General features: G+C 48.5%; 1 protein-coding gene across 6 annotated transcripts in view; it reads right to left on the reverse strand.

The window, feature by feature from the left end:
• Window positions 1-22,257, reverse strand: part of TEX14 (testis expressed 14, intercellular bridge forming factor) — a 541,240-nt gene that overhangs the window by 423,920 nt on the left and 95,063 nt on the right. For all 6 annotated transcript variants that reach the window (XM_075589773.1, XM_075589772.1, XM_075589771.1 and 3 more), the window contains exon 9: window positions 21,841-21,964. In XM_075589773.1, the coding sequence (XP_075445888.1) occupies window positions 21,841-21,964 (124 nt within the window). The remainder of the gene's footprint in view (window positions 1-21,840; window positions 21,965-22,257) is intronic.

Genomic DNA, 22,257 nt, shown 5'->3' on the forward strand with positions numbered 1-22,257 from the left:
GGATGAAAACGTGGAGCTGCGTAAAGGCAACCATCAGGTACTTCTAGCCCTTCGGGGACCTGTGTTTGAGACTCCAAAATCTTATCTAGTATGTCAAAAGAGGCGGCAGAGATAAACAATTGGGGGGACAGAATACTTTCCGGAACCTCCTGTGACTTCTCCTCAGTGATAAACTGACGGCACAACGCATCTGCTTTGATATTCTTTGTCCCAGGAATATATGAGATGGCAAAGTTGAACCTTGAGAAGAACAACGCCCAACGAGCTTGACAAGGCCCAAGACGGCGAGCACCTTCAATGTAAGAAAGATTGTTGTGGTCTGTCAGGATCAGAATGGGTTCCTTGATTCCTTCCAGAAGGTGTCTCCACTGTTGTAATGCCATTTTGATGGCCAACAACTCCCTGTTCCCCACGTCGTAATTTCTTTCTGCTGAAGAATTTTTTTTAGAAAAAACCCCACAAGGGTGTAGTTTATTTTCGGGGGTGGTTCTTTGAGAGAGAACCGCACCGGCTCCCACGTCGGAGGCGTCAACATCCAAGGTAAAGGGGAGGGTGGGAACAGGATGTCGCAGAATGGGGGCTGAGACAAAGGCCTTTTAATAGATAATCAAAGGCCTGGCTGGCCTCCAATGGCCAAAAGGAAGGATCGGACCCTTTCTTGGTAAGGGCCGTAATAGGTGCCACCAAGGTAGAAAACCCAGCAATAAATTTCCTATAATAATTTGCGAAGCCGAGGAAACGCTGGATCGCTTTTAAAGAGTTAGGTTGTAGCCATTCGAGTACAGAATTGAGTTTCTCTGGATCCATGGAGAACCCTTGATCCGAGACGATATATCCCAAGAAGGTAGTTGAGGATTGATGGAAGACACTTCTCCATCTTGGCGTAGAGCTTGTTGGCCCGTAAACGAGAGAGCACCATCTTGGTATGGAGAATGTGTTCCTCAAGGGTTTTGGAAAAGATAAGGATATCATCCAAGTAGATAATTAGAAAAGAATTCAAGAGATCACGAAAAACCTCATTCATAAAGTCTTGGAAGACTGCAGGGGCATTGCACAACCCAAATGGCATCACCAGGTACTCATAGTGACCGCTGCGCGTGTTAAACGCGGTCTTCCACTCGTCTCCACTGCGGATGCGAATCAGGTTATACGCCCCCGTTGATCAAGTTTGGAGAAAATCGTCGCTCCTTGTAGCCTATCGGAGAGCTCCGTGATAAGAGGCAAGGGGTAGCGATTCTTGATGGTAATTATGTTTAGACCACGGTAATCGATGCACGGGCGAAGCATCCCATCTTTCTTTTTTACAAAGAAGAATCCTGCTCTGGCGGGAGAGGTGGACATCCGGATGAAGCCTTTTTGAAGGTTTTCTGTGATATACTCGGACATGGCCTCTGTCTCAGGCAGGGACAATGGATATGACCTGGCTTTAGGAAAAGGGGAACCCGGAATTAAGTCAATCGGGCAGTCGAAAGAGCGATGAGGTGGAAGCACTTCGGATTTGGCCTTACTGAAGACATCCAGGAAGTCCGAATAAACATCTGGTAAGGTGGCGCCCTGCGGGGAACGGGTCTCCAACATGGCCAGTACCTGTGAGGATTCAGGGATCGCGGCGTCCGCGCCCTGGTGCCTCTTCACCTGCGTTAACCCCCGCTGCCGTGGCGCGCGCCCCTCGCTGGCGTCACTCACTTCCGGTGGCTCTGGGGGTTCCCCGCCGTCCTCTGCGTCCGCGGGCTGCTGCGGGATCTTCATGCTCTCACGCGGTCGCCATGTTTCCCGGCCGCGCGCCTGAACTGCGTGCGCCGGGTGAAGATAATTTATTCACTGCTCTTGCAGTGAAAACCCACCCCACCACACTAATAGGACCTCCTGCCAAAACAAGAGTCCTCACCTGCCTGCCAATCAAAGGGACCTATCCAGGATGGCTCCACGCATTCCTCCAGGCCTGCCTCCACCTCTGATTGGTCAGCCAGACTTTATAATGCCGGTCCTTTCTCTCACTCATTGCTTGACATAGTTTCCACTAGGACACTACTCTGGCATTCTCTCTCTCATTCTCTCAGGTTACGATTTGGCTTGGCTTGGCGGACGTCTATCTCGGCTCTTGACCCTTGCTTGGACAACGACCTTCCGGAATTCTCCAATCCCTGACCTTGGCTAAACGGCAACGACGACGGCACTTCTACACCGGTACCGGCAAGTATTGCTAGCTAAACGTCACCTGGCCTGGCAACGCCTAAATCACCACAATCCGGACACGCTCCTTTTGCTGCGGGTGTGTGCCCATATACGTTCCTCACCACAGTAGAAGGGACGGGTCTGGTCTGCGCGCAGCACCGGCGTAACATTATGTCGAGCCCACAAGACGCAGACCAGACTGATGTGGACTCTATGATGACGGCCATGTACCAACAAATCCAGGCCTTAACGGATCAAGTGGCTCTCCTCTCCCAACAGGTACAGGACCTTTCTCTACAGGCACCACCTGCGCCTGCGCCGCCGGCGCAGTCCGATTCAACTTCCACTTTATCCTCAGCTCCGAAGATTCCGGCTCCGAGGCCCTACGCAGGGGACCCCCACGCTTGTCGTGGCTTTCTCAACCAGTGTGAGATCCAGTTCGAGATGGCTCAGCAGCTGTATGCTACTGGCCGGAAAAAGGTAGCCTATGTATATAGTCTTCTCACAGGTAATGCACTGGCATGGGCCTCCCCGATCTGGGAACTACGCCCAGATATTACCCGAGATTACGCAGCCTTCAGACGAGACTTTCGACAGGTCTTCGATACCCCCGCACGACAAGAGACTGCTTCTGATTCCCTGCTGGAGCTTACACAGGGACGTCGGCCTGTGGCCCAATACGCCTTGGAATTCAGAACCATAGCAGCTGAGACTCGTTGGGGTCAGGAGGCCTTAGTCTCCGTCTTCTGGAAAGGCTTATCGGACTCCCTGAAGGATGAACTTGCTTCTCAACCCAGGCCAGAACTGCTGGAGGACCTCATCACCCTGGCCATTCGTATAGACCAGCGTCTTCAGGTACGCCGCGCTCAGCGTCAGTAACCCCGGTCTACGCCTTTCCGTGCTCCCTTTTCCAGGTCCTCTACTACCCAGAGACCCGTTTTCTCTCCGCTGCCGGCGCTGGAGGCCCCCGAGCCGATGCAACTCGGAGTCCAGCAACCTCGGGTACCGTTACGACAACTTCGCTCTACTGGAGAGTCGTGCCATCATTGCGGAACTTCTGAGCAGCGCACTCGTAACAATCCACCATCTCCGGGAAACGACCAAACCCAGTGAGTACGAAGGGGCGCTCCCTGGGTGCTAATTCTCCTTGTCCCCCATCCAGAAGGGAACTTCCTAAAAGATTGACCATTCCCGTTTCCCTTTCTGGTCCGGCCTTCCGCACCTCCACAGCAGCATTTATCGATTCCGGCGCAGGAGGGAACTTCATGGATCAGACCTTTTCTGAACAAAATCAGATTCCACTTTCCAAAAAGAACTCCCCCGTTGCCTTGGTCGGGATTGATAATCGGCCTCTCACTCCGGCTTATATCTCCTTGGAGACCGGACCTATCACCCTTTCTACTCATTCTCACAAAGAGACTCTGGGCTTTGACGATTCATGCCCCGGGAACACCGATCACGCTCGGCTTGCCCTGGTTACAGAAGCACAATCCGCTCATCGATTGGGTATCCCCTAATCCTATTGACAGGAGGTCAAGGTCAGAGGAGTCTTCTTTGTCTACCGAACGACCATCTTTTCTATTAGCTAACACATCCAGTCCTCTGAGGGAGTTACCTTCTTTGTACGCGGGATTTTTGGATGTTTTTAGCAAGACACAGGCTGAGCTCCTACCCCCTCACCGTTCCTACGATTATCCGATTGACCTGGTACCTGGATATACCTTGCCAAAGGCCAAATCTTACCCTCTCTCGTTGCCCGAGACGGAAGCTATGGACGAATATATTCGTGAGAATCTTAAGCGGGGCTTCATACGTCATTCCAACTCCCCTGCGGGGGCCGGATTCTTCTTTGTCAAGAAAAAGGATGGTACTCTTAGACCATGTATTGATTACCGGGGTCTGAATCAGATTACGGTGAAGAATCGCTATCCACTCCCACTCATCTCCGAACTCTTTGATAGACTTCAGGGGGCCAACCTCTTTACTAAACTTGACCTTCGTGGGGCATATAACCTCGTCCGCATCCGTGAGGGCGATGAATGGAAGACTGCCTTCAACACCCGTAGCGGACACTACGAATACCTAGTGATGCCCTTCAGTTTGTGCAATGCACCAGCAGTTTTTCAGGACTTCATCAATGACAAAAGGTGACAAAAAGTGCAGATCCTTCATCTTGGTCTCCTGAGGCAGTCACGACATTCGAAACGCTGAAACAAGCTTTTGTCTCTGCTCCCATCCTTCGACACCCAGACACTAATTTCCCATTCACCCAAGAGGTTGACGCTTCGGACTGTGGGGCTGGTGCGGTTCTGTCTCAGAAATTTTCTTCCCAGGATAAACTTCATCCTTGCGGGTTTTTCTCCAAAAAGTTTTCTTCTGCAGAGAGAAATTATGACGTGGGCAATAGGGAACTTTTGGCCGTCAAGTTGGCCCTTCAAGAATGGAGGCATCTTCTGGAGGGGTCTAAAGAGCCATTCACTATTCTCACGGACCATAAAAACTTATTATACATTGAGAATGCCCATCGTCTAGGTCCTCGCCAAGCCCGCTGGTCGTTATTTTTCTCCAGATTTAATTTTGTTCTCTCATATATTCCCGGCACTAAGAACGTCAAGGCGGATGCTCTCTCCCAGCAATACTCTTCTGAAGAGAGATCGGAAAAGACCACCGAGCCCATCCTTCCTAAACAAAGAATCTTAGCAGCTGTGGCGTTCAAGAATCTTGAGAAGATCATCAAGTCACAAGAGAATCTTCCGACCGGTCTTGAGGTTCCAAAAGACTCTTTGTACGAAGAACCCAAATTCGTTCCTGAAATACTGGACTGGGGACATGCCGCCCGTTCGGCAGAGCATCCTGGATTCAAGAAGACGTTGGATCTCATCCGTCGCACTTTCTGGTGGCCCAATATGGTTAAAACCATTCTTGAATTTACACGGTCCTGTCCGGTATCTGCGCGTAACAAGATTCCTCGTCAGAAACCTCAGGGTCTCCTCTTACCTCTACCTATTCCGGAGCGTCCCTGGTCCCACATTTCGATGGATTTTATTGTAGAGTTGCCTAGGTCGAATGGCATGAATACCATTCTTGTGGTAGTGGATCGGTTTTCCAAGATGGCACACTTTATCCCTCTCAAAGGATTACCCTCCTCACCCGCCCTAGCTGATATTTTCTCCAAAGAGATTTTCCGTATCCATGGGATTCAAATATCCATCGTGTCTGATCGGGGCTCCCAGTTCGTCTCCAAGTTCTGGAGGAATTTCACCAAGAGACTGGGTATCTCATCTTCCTTTTCTTCCGGATATCACCCTCAATCCAACGCACAGACCGAGAGGGTTAATCAATCCCTCGAGAAATACTTAAGGTGCTTCGTCTCTAATTCTCAGGATGACTGGGCAGAATTACTTACCTGGGCTGAGTACGCCTTTAATTCTTCCAGGAATGAGTCTACCCGTGAGACCCCCTTCTTTATCAACTATGGATTCCATCCGGCTCGCCTACCCATTTCTAAAGACTCCTCTGGAGTACCAGCCGTGGACTAGCATATTGCCCTCCTACAAGACTCTTGGTCCAGAATCCAATCTGCACTACAAAAAGCATCCTTGACTTCTAAAACCCAGGCTGATCGTCACCGTCGTCCGGCACCCAACTACAAACCCGGGGACAAGGTTTGGCTATCATCCAAGAACATCCATCTCAAAACTCCTTCCCTCAAATTGGCTCCTAGGTTTCTGGGTCCCTTTTCCATCTTGGAGCAGGTAAATCCGGTTTCCTTTCGACTACAACTTCCTCGAAGCATGAGAATTCCGAATGTCTTTCACACCTCGCTTCTGAAGCCATTCATCTCCAGTAGCCTATTTCCGGACCACACTTCTAAACCAGATCCTGTGATGGTACAGGGTAATGAAGAGTACGAGATACAGGCTCTACTGGATTCCCGTCTTTCGAGAGGTAAAGTCCACTTCTTGGTCCACTGGAGAGGTTTTGGACCCGAAGAGAGGTCATGGGTACCCCTGAAAGATATTCATGCTCCAGGACTCCTCAAACGCTTCCGAAAGAAGTTTCCATCAAAACCATGGAAGGATCGTCCTGAGGCCGATCCTGAAGGGGGGGGTACTGTGAGGATTCAGGGATCGTGGCGTGCGCGCCCTGGTGCCTCTTCACCTGCGTTAACCCCCGCTGCCGTGGCGCGCGCCCCTCGCTGGCATCACTCACCTCCGGTGGCTCTGGGGGTTCCCCGCCGTCCTCTGCGTCCACGGGCACCTGCGGGATCTTCATGCTCTCACGCGGTCGCCATGTTTCCCGAGGGTGAAGATAATTGATTCACTGCTCTTGCAGTGAAAACCCGCCCCCAGCACACTAATAGGACCTCCTGCCAAAACAAGAGTCCTCACCTGCCTGCCAATCAAAGGGACCTATCCAGGATGGCTCCACGCATTCCTCCAGGCCTGCCTCCACCTCTGATTGGTCAGCCACACTTTATAATGCCTGTCCTTTCTCTCACTCATTGCTCGACATAGTTTCCACTAGGACACTACTCTGGCATTCTCTCTCTCATTCTCTCAGGTTACGACTTGGCTTGGCGGACGTCTATCTCTGGCTCTTGACCCCTGCTTGGACAACGACCTTCCGGAATTCTCCAATCCCTGACCTTGGCTAAACGGCAACGACGACGGCACTTCTACACCGGTACCGGCAAGTATTGCTAGCTAAACGTCACCTGGCCTGGCAATGCCTAAATCACCACAATCCGGACACGCTCCTTTTGCTGCGGGTGTGTGCCCATATACGTTCCTCACCACAGTAGAAGGGACGGGTCTGGTCTGCGGGCAGCACCGGCGTAACATTATGTCGAGCCCACAAGACGCAGACCAGACTGATGTGGACTCTATGATGACGGCCATGTACCAACAAATCCAGGCCTTAACGGATCAAGTGGCTCTCCTCTCCCAACAGGTACAGGACCTTTCTCTACAGGCACCACCTGCGCCTGCGCCGCCGGCGCAGTCCGATTCAACTTCCACTTTATCCTCAGCTCCGAAGATTCCGGCTCCGAGGCCCTACGCAGGGGACCCCCACGCTTGTCGTGGCTTTCTCAACCAGTGTGAGATCCAGTTCGAGATGGCTCAGCAGCTGTATGCTACTGGCCGGAAAAAGGTAGCCTATGTATATAGTCTTCTCACAGGTAATGCACTGGCATGGGCCTCCCCGATCTGGGAACTACGCCCAGATATTACCCGAGATTACGCAGCCTTCAGACGAGACTTTCGACAGGTCTTCGATACCCCCGCACGACAAGAGACTGCTTCTGATTCCCTGCTGGAGCTTACACAGGGACGTCGGCCTGTGGCCCAATACGCCTTGGAATTCAGAACCATAGCAGCTGAGACTCGTTGGGGTCAGGAGGCCTTAGTCTCCGTCTTCTGGAAAGGCTTATCGGACTCCCTGAAGGATGAACTTGCTTCTCAACCCAGGCCAGAACTGCTGGAGGACCTCATCACCCTGGCCATTCGTATAGACCAGCGTCTTCAGGTACGCCGCGCTCAGCGTCAGTAACCCCGGTCTACGCCTTTCCGTGCTCCCTTTTCCAGGTCCTCTACTACCCAGAGACCCGTTTTCTCTCCGCTGCCGGCGCTGGAGGCCCCCGAGCCGATGCAACTCGGAGTCCAGCAACCTCGGGTACCGTTACGACAACTTCGCTCTACTGGAGAGTCGTGCCATCATTGCGGAACTTCTGAGCAGCGCACTCGTAACAATCCACCATCTCCGGGAAACGACCAAACCCAGTGAGTACGAAGGGGCGCTCCCTGGGTGCTAATTCTCCTTGTCCCCCATCCAGAAGGGAACTTCCTAAAAGATTGACCATTCCCGTTTCCCTTTCTGGTCCGGCCTTCCGCACCTCCACAGCAGCATTTATCGATTCCGGCGCAGGAGGGAACTTCATGGATCAGACCTTTTCTGAACAAAATCAGATTCCACTTTCCAAAAAGAACTCCCCCGTTGCCTTGGTCGGGATTGATAATCGGCCTCTCACTCCGGCTTATATCTCCTTGGAGACCGGACCTATCACCCTTTCTACTCATTCTCACAAAGAGACTCTGGGCTTTGACGATTCATGCCCCGGGAACACCGATCACGCTCGGCTTGCCCTGGTTACAGAAGCACAATCCGCTCATCGATTGGGTATCCCCTAATCCTATTGACTGGAGGTCAAGGTCAGAGGAGTCTTCTTTGTCTACCGAACGACCATCTTTTCTATTAGCTAACACATCCAGTCCTCTGAGGGAGTTACCTTCTTTGTACGCGGGATTTTTGGATGTTTTTAGCAAGACACAGTCTGAGCTCCTACCCCCTCACCGTTCCTACGATTATCCGATTGACCTGGTACCTGGATATACCTTGCCAAAGGCCAAATCTTACCCTCTCTCGTTGCCCGAGACGGAAGCTATGGACGAATATATTCGTGAGAATCTTAAGCGGGGCTTCATACGTCATTCCAACTCCCCTGCGGGGGCCGGATTCTTCTTTGTCAAGAAAAAGGATGGTACTCTTAGACCATGTATTGATTACCGGGGTCTGAATCAGATTACGGTGAAGAAACGCTATCCACTCCCACTCATCTCCGAACTCTTTGATAGACTTCAGGGGGCCAACCTCTTTACTAAACTTGACCTTCGTGGGGCATATAACCTCGTCCGCATCCGTGAGGGCGATGAATGGAAGACTGCCTTCAACACCCGTAGCGGACACTACGAATACCTAGTGATGCCCTTCAGTTTGTGCAATGCACCAGCAGTTTTTCAGGACTTCATCAATGACATTTTTCGGGACGTTCTCAATCGCTTTGTCATTGTCTACCTGGATGACATCCTTATTTTTTCTCAAAACTTACAGGACTATATCATCCATACGACGTTTGTGCTTTCACGCTTCCGAGAGAATCGGTTGTTTGCTAAAATGGAGAAATGCATTTTTCACCAGTCTACCACTTCCTTTCTCGGATACATCATCTCCAACAGAGGCTTGGCCATGGACCCAGAGAAACTGAAAGCCATCGTGGATTGGCCGCAACCCACTTCCCTCAAATCTATTCAACGTTTTTTTAGGTTTTTCCAACTATTACCGGAAGTTTATCCGTAACTTTCTACCATTGTCGCCCCTATCACGGCACTGACCCAAAAAGGTGCAGATCCTTCATCTTGGTCTCCTGAGGCAGTCACGGCATTCGAAACGCTGAAACAAGCTTTTGTCTCTGCTCCCATCCTTCGACACCCAGACACTAATTTCCCATTCACCCAAGAGGTTGACGCTTCGGACTGTGGGGCTGGTGCGGTTCTGTCTCAGAAATTTTCTTCCCAGGATAAACTTCATCCTTGCGGGTTTTTCTCCAAAAAGTTTTCTTCTGCAGAGAGAAATTATGACGTGGGCAATAGGGAACTTTTGGCCGTCAAGTTGGCCCTTCAAGAATGGAGGCATCTTCTGGAGGGGTCTAAAGAGCCATTCACTATTCTCACGGACCATAAAAACTTATTATACATTGAGAATGCCCATCGTCTAGGTCCTCGCCAAGCCCGCTGGTCGTTATTTTTCTCCAGATTTAATTTTGTTCTCTCATATATTCCCGGCACTAAGAACGTCAAGGCGGATGCTCTCTCCCAGCAATACTCTTCTGAAGAGAGATCGGAAAAGACCACCGAGCCCATCCTTCCTAAACAAAGAATCTTAGCAGCTGTGGCGTTCAAGAATCTTGAGAAGATCATCAAGTCACAAGAGAATCTTCCGACCGGTCTTGAGGTTCCAAAAGACTCTTTGTACGAAGAACCCAAATTCGTTCCTGAAATACTGGACTGGGGACATGCCGCCCGTTCGGCAGAGCATCCTGGATTCAAGAAGACGTTGGATCTCATCCGTCGCACTTTCTGGTGGCCCAATATGGTTAAAACCATTCTTGAATTTACACGGTCCTGTCCGGTATCTGCGCGTAACAAGATTCCTCGTCAGAAACCTCAGGGTCTCCTCTTACCTCTACCTATTCCGGAGCGTCCCTGGTCCCACATTTCGATGGATTTTATTGTGGAGTTGCCTAGGTCGAATGGCATGAATACCATTCTTGTGGTAGTGGATCGGTTTTCCAAGATGGCACACTTTATCCCTCTCAAAGGATTACCCTCCTCACCCGCCCTAGCTGATATTTTCTCCAAAGAGATTTTCCGTATCCATGGGATTCCCATATCCATCGTGTCTGATCGGGGCTCCCAGTTCGTCTCCAAGTTCTGGAGGAATTTCACCAAGAGACTGGGTATCTCATCTTCCTTTTCTTCCGGATATCACCCTCAATCCAACGCACAGACCGAGAGGGTTAATCAATCCCTCGAGAAATACTTAAGGTGCTTCGTCTCTAATTCTCAGGATGACTGGGCAGAATTACTTACCTGGGCTGAGTACGCCTTTAATTCTTCCAGGAATGAGTCTACCCGTGAGACCCCCTTCTTTATCAACTATGGATTCCATCCGGCTCGCCTACCCATTTCTAAAGACTCCTCTGGAGTACCAGCCGTGGACTAGCATATTGCCCTCCTACAAGACTCTTGGTCCAGAATCCAATCTGCACTACAAAAAGCATCCTTGACTTCTAAAACCCAGGCTGATCGTCACCGTCGTCCGGCACCCAACTACAAACCCGGGGACAAGGTTTGGCTATCATCCAAGAACATCCATCTCAAAACTCCTTCCCTCAAATTGGCTCCTAGGTTTCTGGGTCCCTTTTCCATCTTGGAGCAGGTAAATCCGGTTTCCTTTCGACTACAACTTCCTCGAAGCATGAGAATTCCGAATGTCTTTCACACCTCGCTTCTGAAGCCATTCATCTCCAGTAGCCTATTTCCGGACCACACTTCTAAACCAGATCCTGTGATGGTACAGGGTAACGAAGAGTACGAGATACAGGCTCTACTGGATTCCCGTCTTTCGAGAGGTAAAGTCCACTTCTTGGTCCACTGGAGAGGTTTTGGACCCGAAGAGAGGTCATGGGTACCCCTGAAAGATATTCATGCTCCAGGACTCCTCAAACGCTTCCGAAAGAAGTTTCCATCAAAACCATGGAAGGATCGTCCTGAGGCCGATCCTGAAGGGGGGGGGTACTGTGAGGATTCAGGGATCGTGGCGTGCGCGCCCTGGTGCCTCTTCACCTGCGTTAACCCCCGCTGCCGTGGCGCGCGCCCCTCGCTGGCGTCACTCACCTCCGGTGGCTCTGGGGGTTCCCCGCCGTCCTCTGCGTCCACGGGCACCTGCGGGATCTTCATGCTCTCACGCGGTCGCCATGTTTCCCGAGGGTGAAGATAATTGATTCACTGCTCTTGCAGTGAAAACCCGCCCCCAGCACACTAATAGGACCTCCTGCCAAAACAAGAGTCCTCACCTGCCTGCCAATCAAAGGGACCTATCCAGGATGGCTCCACGCATTCCTCCAGGCCTGCCTCCACCTCTGATTGGTCAGCCACACTTTATAATGCCTGTCCTTTCTCTCACTCATTGCTCGACATAGTTTCCACTAGGACACTACTCTGGCATTATCTCTCTCATTCTCTCAGGTTACGACTTGGCTTGGCGGACGTCTATCTCTGGCTCTTGACCCCTGCTTGGACAACGACCTTCCGGAATTCTCCAATCCCTGACCTTGGCTAAACGGCAACGACGACGGCACTTCTACACCGGTACCGGCAAGTATTGCTAGCTAAACGTCACCTGGCCTGGCAACGCCTAAATCACCACACTCCGGACACGCTCCTTTTGCTGCGGGTGCGTGCCCATATACGTTCCTCACCTCAGTAGAAGGGACGGGTCTGGTCTGCGGGCAGCACCGGCGTAACAGTACCGCAGCGGGCGGAGAAGAGGATTCCACCTGGGAGGATCTCCATTGTACGGGAAACTCGGCAGTCCAATCAATGATAGGATTGTGTAGTTGCAGCCATGGTAAACCCAGGATGATTTGAACCGAAGGGGAATGGATGACATCAAAAGAAATGAGCTCTAAATGTCTATCCTTCATAGAAAGCTCAATAGGAAGTGTCTCCAAAGAAATAAAGGCTGGCTGCAGGGGTCGTCCATCGATAGCCTCCAATTCGACTGGAAAGGCCTTCTTCCGGAGTGGAATATTGTGCTGGACAGCAAAATCCTGGTTAATGAAATTCCCTCCGGAGCCAGAGTCAAGGAAGGCCAGAGCGGGAGTTTGGGTGCTGGCATACTTGAGAAGAACAGGCAGTAGGAGGCATTTTGGAAGGACCTGTGCGGAAGAGGGAACAGAAGAGATGGTACCCAGAGAGATTCCCTCGTACCTCATTGGGCGTTGGCGTTTCCCGGCCTCAAGGGACAACGCAGCAGGATGTGCCCAGAAGATCCACAATAGAAGCACAGGTCTTCGTTTCTCCGACGTACTCTCTCCATGGAAGGAAGTAGATGACTGTCCAGTTGCATGGGTTCCGGAGCTTCCAATGCTGGTAGAACAGGAGCAGGAGACCTGGAACTAGAAGATAAAAAAACAGAAGGACGAAGACGTTGACGTTCAGCCCGCCTCTCCAGAAGTCTTTGATCCACTCTGATGCACAAAGCGATTAGGGCCTCCAGTGAGGATGGCCTTTTACGAGCCGCCAGCTCGTCCTTTAAGGATTCCGAAAGTCCCTGCCAGAACACTGCGGAGAGTGCCCCATCGTTCCAATCAGTCTCAGCCGCGATAGTCCGGAACTCCAGAGCGTAATGTGCCACTGATCTCCGACCCTGCGTAATGTGAAACAAGGAGGAAGCAGCCATATCACTACGTCCCGGGGTGTCAAAGACTAAACGGAAATCTTTTTTAAAGTTAGGGAAGTTGTAGGTGAGTTCAGGCTTCAGCTCCCAGATAGCTGAAGCCCAGGCCAGGGCGTCCCCAGTAAGAAGGGAGAAAACATAAGCTACTTTGGTACGATCCATGGGGAAGCGAGAGGGTGACAGTTCGAATTATATCTCGCACAGATTTAAAAAACCACGGCATCCAAGTGGGTCCCCCATATTTATTGGGCGAAGAGATTCGTAACTCCGAAGGGCCCGTTCCTTCACGGGAGACAGTGGGAGGGATAACGGAGCTGGAGACATTAAGCTGGGGAATCTGAGAGGTTAGGGTAGCAACGTGTTGGTTAAGTGCATTAACCTGGTTGTCCAAAAAGGTAAAGTGTTTGGAGATGGTGGTTAGGGTATCTTCCACCTCAGGGGGGTCTCGGTCTGTTGTGCTCTGCATAATGTAACGCTCGGCCTGCCCACAAGCCAGACGAGACCCCGGGACTGAGGTGGAAAGGGATAATACCACACACCTAACAGTAAACGGGGGCAAGGCCAGAGTGTGGAAGTAGCGTAGATGGTCCGGTTAACAACAATAGAAAGAGTACCGTACTTGCCAACTCCAGCGGTGGTAGGTATAGTCCGTAAGCCAATGGTCGTGGAATGGAGAGAGCAGCGTAGTTGAGTGTCCGTAAGCCTGGGTCGTGGAGTGGAGAGAGCAGCGAAGTAGATTGTCCGTAAGCCGTGTCCAAGGGATATAGAAGTCTGCAAGGTAAAGAGTCCAACGCCAAGTCCAAGGGTACCAGAGAGCAGCATAAACGAAGTCCAAAGCCAAAGGTCAATATCCAGGGAGTTCAGCAGAATATCCAGGAACAGGAACAGGGATTGAAAGACAAAAGGGGCCAGGCAACAGCAGACAGCACCAAGGTAGAGAAGCTATGCAGAGCAAGGAGGTAATGGTGAGGGGAGACTAAATAGGGGGTTGGGACCTATCAGAGGAAGGGGAGGAACGGAGGAGTGGTCTGAGGAAAGACCTGATAGGAGGGAAGTGTTTGGGAAGCTGGAGCCTATCGGAGCAAGGGGAGGAATGGAGCGGCCCGGGGAAGGACCTGATAGGGGAAAGGTGTCTGGGTAGCGGGGGCCTGGCACAGCAAGGGGAGGAGCGGCCCAGGGAAGAGCCTGATGAGAGAGAAGGGCCTGGGGGGTCGGACCTGACGGGGAAGAGGCAGGGAAGCGCGTGGAGTGTGTGCCGCGTCATGGGGGGCGGAGTCAGGCGCGCGGCGCTAGTAAATGGCAGCCTGGGTCCGTGCGCGCCACCCGGAAGAGTGGGGGCAGCGGGAGAGGGAGCCGCAAGGAGCGAGGTACGCCGCTGGGGAGCCTGGGCGGCATGTAAGAGAGGTAAGGAGGCACTGGCAGCGGGTATACCCGCAGCGCGGATCCTTACAGGCTTTAGGGTGAAGAACCAACCCACCATCGGCAGGAGCGATGTAGAATTCTGCAAGCGATGGATTGCCATCTTAAACAATTCGATTTGATGATCTTGGTCATTGACTAATCGAGTAAAGAAATTGCCAAGCTGAAGAGAGATATTGATCTTATTGACACCCAGCATCGAGAGACCCTAGCGGCTGATACGGGCACGGATTGGATTAACAAGATTCAAACCACGGTGGACACATATCGGGACAATTTGATCAAATTCAAAAAAGAGAAGCTCCGGCAGGTAACTGGTGATTACAAAGTATACCGGTGGCTTCTTGGTCTGGGTGAGACTAAGGGTGCCAGAAGTGGACAGCAACGCCGGTACCAAGCACGGTCCAAACGTGGTGGCACTGCCAAACTAGGATATAGCACCAGTGACACGGATCAATCCGATGCACGAGACAACGCATCTATGGAGCCTTTTTTAGGGTCAGGCGACGGGGGACGGGCCAGGATACCTCCACACGGTCCAATACAGGAGAGGGGCCGGAGATTGGCGATATCCCGTGCGCGAAGGCAAATCGACAAGGGGATCCAAGACGCAGCCGGTGAGACGGTGATATACAACTATACTCTGACCGTTGCGGAGAGAAGCGTCCTACAAAAAGGTCTATCCTTTGTGCCCACCCACACGCAGGATGCTTTTAAATGGGAGGTGGATATGTACAGACTACACAGGCACTTGAAGCTGAAGGATTTCTTCTCCAAGAGCAATACAGCTGATCCAACCAGTGGCACTATTATTAATCCATTTAAACCCAAGAGTACCTTCGATCCTCATTCCACTAATCCGAATATTGCCACATTCATGAATCTAGTTACTAGGGATTCTCGTAACATCTTGAAGAACCGGAAGACCAGTTTCTATAATTTGTCCAGAGATGAGCGAACATCCCTCAAAACATTACGGGACAATAGAGAGATCATGGTGAGGGCTGCGGACAAAGGTGGTGGGATAGTTGTTCTCAACTATAATTATTACAAAAATGAGATTGAACAACAACTTTCGGTGGCACACCACTACAGACGATTACCTGGAGATCCGACGGTAGCGTATAAAAGGGAAATTGATGGCATCATCCAACTTGGACTGAACAACACTTGGATATCAGAAGAAACAAGTAAATTCCTGACGCAAGATTATCCAGTGATGCCAGTGCTATATACTCTCCCAAAGATACACAAGAGCAGTGTTGTGCCTCCGGGTAGACGTATCATCTCGGCTCGGGGGGTCATTATGCCACTCTCTCTCATAATTTGTGGATTTCTACATGCAGCCTTTGGTAGCCAAGATGGGTTAATATATCAAAGACACTATGGATTTTATCAAGCAAATTAGTGACCTTTCTGTTGATACAACAGACCTCATATTTGTCATTTTGGATGTGTCCAGTCTATATACTAACATCCCCCATGTTGAAGGCCTAGAAGCTGTGCGTATGAAGTTTGAAGAGTTTGGTGTACAACAAGGTCCCCCTGTAGAATTCCTGATGCTCATCATTGAGGTTATCCTGCACAAAAATTTCTTCAGATTTGAGAAACAGCATTATTTACAGCTAACTGGGATGGCCATGGGTTCAAACATGGCGCCTTCCTACGCGAATCTGTTCATGGACCTATATGAGCGAATGCACATTCTACACGATGGTACCTATGGACAACACATTGTCAAATATCTCCGCTATATTGATGATGTCTTTATCTTGTGGGATGGCAGTGAGGAAGAATTGATAGCGTTTGTGTCTGCTCTGAACGAGATTCCATCTACAATACGCTTCACCCTTAACTACAATACCTAAGAAATTGCCTTCCTCGATTGTGTATAAATCTGGTGGGTTGTTGGCCACCAAACTCTATCGAAAGAGCACTGACAAAAATTCACTACTGTGTGCTGCTAGCCATCACCCACTGCCATTAAAGAAGGGCCTTCCCTATTCCCAACTCTTGAGAGTTAAGAGGATTACGACTGATGCGGAGGAGGCACAGAGGGCCCTCATACTGATGGCTGCACGCTTCCAGGAGAGGGGTTATTGTGCTAAGGACATCCAGTTCGCTTTACAGAAGGTTGCACAAATTGACAGGAGTGTGTTATTGACACCAGTGCCCAACAAACAGGTCACTAACAGATTCAATATTGTCAGCACCTTCAGCACAGCCTCAAATGAGATTAAGCGTAGTATCCGGGACAACTGGCGCATCTTGGCAAATGACGAGAAGATTGGTGCGTGTGCCAAAGAACCACCGTTGTTCTGTTTTCGGTGAGGCCCCAGTATTGGTGACATGGTTACTGGCTCTGATCCCATAGAAAAATATGCTGTCCCCAAAACCTGGTTGGCCAAGAAACCCGGCTCGTATCGGTGCCACAGCTGTACTAATTGCCAGTTCATGCAGCAGGGCCCGAGCTACAACCACCCGCACACGGGTATATCTATTAAAATCAAGCAAGCACTCAACTGCGAATCCAAATTTGTGGTTTACTACATCAGATGTCCCTGTGGACTCCTGTACATTGGCAAGACTGTGAGGATGCTGAAGGAGCGGATGGCCATACATCGCACTATTATCAGGAAAGCTCTAACGTGTGGGGTCGATGACATGGATTTAAAATTTCTCCCCTTTGCTAGACACTTTAAAGAACAGAGACATTCCTTGGCCACGCTCAGATGCATGAATATTTTTCAGGTCCCTGTACCCACACAGGTTGGTGACAGGGGCAAAATCTTTTTACAACAGGAGGCCAGACTAATTTATGAACTACGGACATTGTTACCTGGTGGCCTTAATGAGGAGTTAAAGTTGGAGTGTTTTCTCTGATTTTTCTCTATTGCTTATATCTGCATGTGTCTGTAGGATCATCTTTATTTATTATTTTTAGCCCCCTGTGATTTTAAATGTTCACCATAGTTTCACTTCCCTAGCACATTATTCACCTCCCTTGCTTTTTATGTATGAAGATGCATCTACACGTTTTAGACTTGCCCCTCCCTACCATATATACCCGTTCTGGTTTTTAATAGCTAGTAGCTTCATTATTAGTCATGTTGACACTTGTTATTCTCCCTGACGGGGCCGGCGATCGCGGTGTTGTGCCTGATGCTTATAATTACTAATGCGCATGTGCAAGCTGTTCGCTGGCGTCTGAGGTTGCCAGGGTTACTAGAGACGCGACCTGTCTCCTGATCCAGCACACACCTGCGTCTCCTGCAATGGCTCCCTGGCTTACAGCATGTATTGACGCGCATGCGCAGTGGGTTATGCGCTGCGGACACCGGCTCCAGTCGTCACGGGCCGTTCTGATTGCAGCATTGAATTCCATCCGGTTGCAAATCTGGAGGGAATTACTCCTGTACAGGTATTGGTTAGAGGTACGGGACAGACAGGTGTGGTGCATCTTGATGCTGATTGGTGTATTTTGTTTGTGGTGCACTCTGGGTGGGGGTATATATGTTGGTCACTCACACTTGTTTTTTGCACGGCCCTGAGGAAGGTCTCCCTGTGGGACCGAAACGTTGGCTTTCGTGTAACTGTTTTTTTTTTTTTAATACAATTACCTTTTGGATTACTCCTTGCTGTATGTTGTCTCCTTTACCGGTTCTTGGACTGGTAACTATACTGTGTGTTCTCCTATGGGACCAGCCTCTGCCTTATGTTGTACACCAGTGTGCTGACTGTCTCTGCGTTAATATATATATATATATATATATATACATATATATATATGTATGTATAACATTTATTTATATATGTGTGAGTGAGTTTGTCTCTGTGTGTGTCTGTCTGTGTGTCCTAGCAATAAAGCCTTAGAAATAAAGCGGATCGCGCTATAACGGGGTTGAGCTGTATTTGTTATTCTCGTGAATCGTTGTCAGATCCATGAAATCTCTATATTAAGTACATTTATACAGACATGCACTATCTTTCTGGCCACACCCTCTGGCGTTGTCCAGAACACTAAGGATTTTTTTAAATGTTATATTCAAATGTTTCTTGATTATTCTACTGTCTACATAGTGGACAGACAGAGCCCCTGTAGATAGCACTCTGTTCCTGTATGAACTGGTGATTTATTTAAAATAACTTTATTAATTGACAATATCGTTAAAATATTGGGGTTTAAAACAATGATTAAATGATGCCAAGTGTGGCTAACTCTATGGATAGGTGTATCCAGAGGAGTATACAATGGTTTATTAATGCCCAGTGTTAGGGTAATTCACTGGCCCTAGTGTTCCTCATATGGAGAGAATGGGCTAGAGTTCTTGTAATGAAAGTAGCGGCTGTGTGGACCACAGATGTAGTGCCCCAGTATTGAAATACTAGTAGGTGCACTAGTTGATTGGACCTGTACTTAGCTGCTTTTGGGCTGCAGCTATTGGTACATTATAGACTTGTGTATACAGATCTAGGTCTATGTGCACCTATTATGAGTTTTTAATACCAGCATGTGTGGGTGGTGGTATTTAAATACAAGTGTGTGATACTTAACACGTGTACATCCCAAGTGTGTAATAACAGGGCTAGAATAGACACTAGTATTAGTTTTGCAATACTGGTAAGTTAGTGGCACTGCTGTAAATTCTGTATATTCATATACCTAATTAACAGCTGAGTACTGCTCCTTTTAGGGTATTAATATCGGTCTATTATGAAAGACCTTTCCCTAGTTGGTGTAGTGCTCTTCATATGTGGTAATGGTCTGGCACTCCAGAGGTTAATTGCTGGATTGGTTGCCGTTTTGCTCAATGTGTATGCCCCTTTAAGCTAAATGCTGTGTTTGGGGATTAGCATTCAGGCTTCCTGCATTTGTACTGTGATTTACTGCCAGATATTCTCTGTGCTTTACTGATGTGTGACTGCTAAGATCGTAGGATCTTTCAGCAGTCCATTACTGTGCACGGGCTGAGACACGCTGACTCTTTGAATCTCTCTGAGTCAGTGTACATGAACTCTGGCTCTGCTCGTGCACGTGGTCACGTGTTTGCCGACGCGCGCGTTTCGCGAGTGCTTTGTCAAGGCTAAGGTAATCAGAAGGTTTCCTATGTCTTTGAAGGTTATTTATAGCACTTGGATTAACCTGTAGTGACCCCATTCACTTTTAGCGCATGCTCACTGTGTGGCTGGTAATGGATAGGGATTCAGACCAGCACTATGTCTCCTTTGATGTACGAGACTGTGAATAGCTGTGGCATGTTGCTGTTAATTTATTATATATGTTGCAGTATGCTGTGTTAACTGTTTGTCATCTCAAATTTGCTACTGATAACTATCACTGTTGATTCTGTTGACTCTGCCATTCAATACACATACACAGAAAACTACTAAAATAAAATAGAAGCAAAATAAGTAATAAACCAGTCAAAGATAAACATCAGTAAAATCATTTATTATTGAAATATAAAGAAACAGAATTATGGTGTCTCAACAGTGATAGTTATCAGTAGCAAATTTGAGATGACAAACAGTTAACACAGCATACTGCAACATATATAATAAATTAACAGCAACATGCCACAGCTATTCACAGTCTCGTACATCAAAGGAGACATAGTGCTGGTCTGAATCCCTATCCATTACCAGCCACACAGTGAGCATGTGCTAAAAGTGAATGGGGTCACTACAGGTTAATCCAAGTGCTATAAATAACCTTCAAAGACATAGGAAACCTTCTGATTACCTTAGCCTTGACAAAGCACTCGCGAAACGCGCGCGTCGGCAAACACGTGACCACGTGCACGAGCAGAGCCAGAGTTCATGTACACTGACTCAGAGAGATTCAAAGAGTCAGCGTGTCTCAGCCCGTGCACAGTAATGGACTGCTGAAAGATCCTACGATCTTAGCAGTCACACATCAGTAAAGCACAGAGAATATCTGGCAGTAAATCACAGTACAAATGCAGGAAGCCTGAATGCTAATCCCCAAACACAGCATTTAGCTTAAAGGGGCATACACATTGAGCAAAACGGCAACCAATCAAGCAATTAACCTCTGGAGTGCCAGACCATTACCACATATGAAGAGCACTACACCAACTAGGGAAAGGTCTTTCATAATAGACCGATATTAATACCCTAAAAGGAGCAGTACTCAGCTGTTAATTAGGTATATGAATATACAGAATTTACAGCAGTGCCACTAACTTACCAGTATTGCAAAACTAATACTACAGTAGTGTCTATTCTAGCCCTGTTATTACACACTTGGGATGAACACGTGTTAAGTATCACACACTTGTATTTAAATACCACCACCCACACATGCTGGTGTTAAAAACTCATAATAGGTGCACATAGACCTAGATCTGTATACACAAGTCTATAATGTACCAATAGCTGCAGCCCAAAAGCAGCTAAGTACAGGTCCAATCAACTAGTGCACCTACTAGTATTTCAATACTGGGGCACTACATCTGTGGTCCACACAGCCGCTACTTTCATTACAAGAACTCTAGCCCATTCTCTCCATATGAGGAACACTAGGGCCAGTGAATTACCCTAACACTGGGCATTAATAAACCATTGTATACTCCTCTGGATACACCTATCCATAGAGTTAGCCACACTTGGCATCATTTAATCATTGTTTTAAACCCCAATATTTTAACGATATTGTCAATTAATAAAGTTATTTTAAATAAATCACCAGTTCATACAGAAACAGAGTGCTATCTACAGGGGCTCTGTCTGTCCACTATGTATTAAGTTATACGCCCTTTGCAGCACCAGTTTCATTGTTCTATAGTAAAGCTGAAGCGGGGGTAAACATACGTATAAACTTATTCTACTGTCTGAAAGATTTTTGACTTCAGGCTCCAATCACTCCATTTTCCAAAACAGGCTTTGGCCCCAGATAACCTTACTTTTAGACAAACATTTGAACCAGGCCAGGTTGCCGAACCCTAATAAAACAAAACTTGTAACTCAAGTTAACTGTTTATATGCCAGTTTATTAAAATACTGAATATGTTCTGGCCTTATCATGACAATGATTTACAGTAAAAAGAGAATTGAGTTTTGAAATAATCCTATCTAGCATGAATTACTGTATGTGACACAGAAGTGAAAGGAGTCAATGCTGCTTGACCCTTTGGCCCACCTAATCTAACCACGACCTCTATCATACTGTTAGCCGGGGTGTAGCCATAGCCCGGGCATCCCGTACAAAAAGCCAGAGGGCCCGCATTCTTGGGGGGCCTGCTCTCTAGCATATTTTTTGCGGCTGCGGAAGCGAGACTGGCACTTGGCTGCTGCGATTGGCTAGGCCACTGTCTATTAGTCTCTTTGGTCTCCGTATTTCCGCCTCTACTTAGGGTTTTATTTTGTGTAACTACATAATGCATTGTAAAATGAAGCACATAGCAAATATAAAGAAATCTTCACCCTTTCATGCAGGATGCAGTATAGAGATCCAAAAGCGACTCTCTCAAACACTAGGCGTGTACTTTCCAGATTAGGGGAAACACACACTGCCATCATCTGAAGCAAACCGGGATGATGCAGTTTACTGTGAAAGGAAGATGAAATATAGCAGTAATACACAAATGATACATGTATATCAACAAGTAAAACAATAAAGCACTGATGAGAAAACTGTTCCTTTGTATTGTGTTTAAGGGCTCAGTGCAACAGTTATAATCTGAAGATAGGCACATATTGATAAAAATAGGTGATGCAGTCTTCAAATGTTTACGTTTATTCGAGGAATATGTAAAAATTTCAAATTGCAAACAACTAGTGAAAAAGTGTTACCATAAGAAAATTAGCAAAGAAAGAAAGTGAATAGTACAATAATGTTAC

This window comes from Ascaphus truei, chromosome 3 (genome assembly GCF_040206685.1).
Source record: "Ascaphus truei isolate aAscTru1 chromosome 3, aAscTru1.hap1, whole genome shotgun sequence".
NCBI classification, from domain to species: Eukaryota; Metazoa; Chordata; class Amphibia; order Anura; family Ascaphidae; genus Ascaphus; species Ascaphus truei.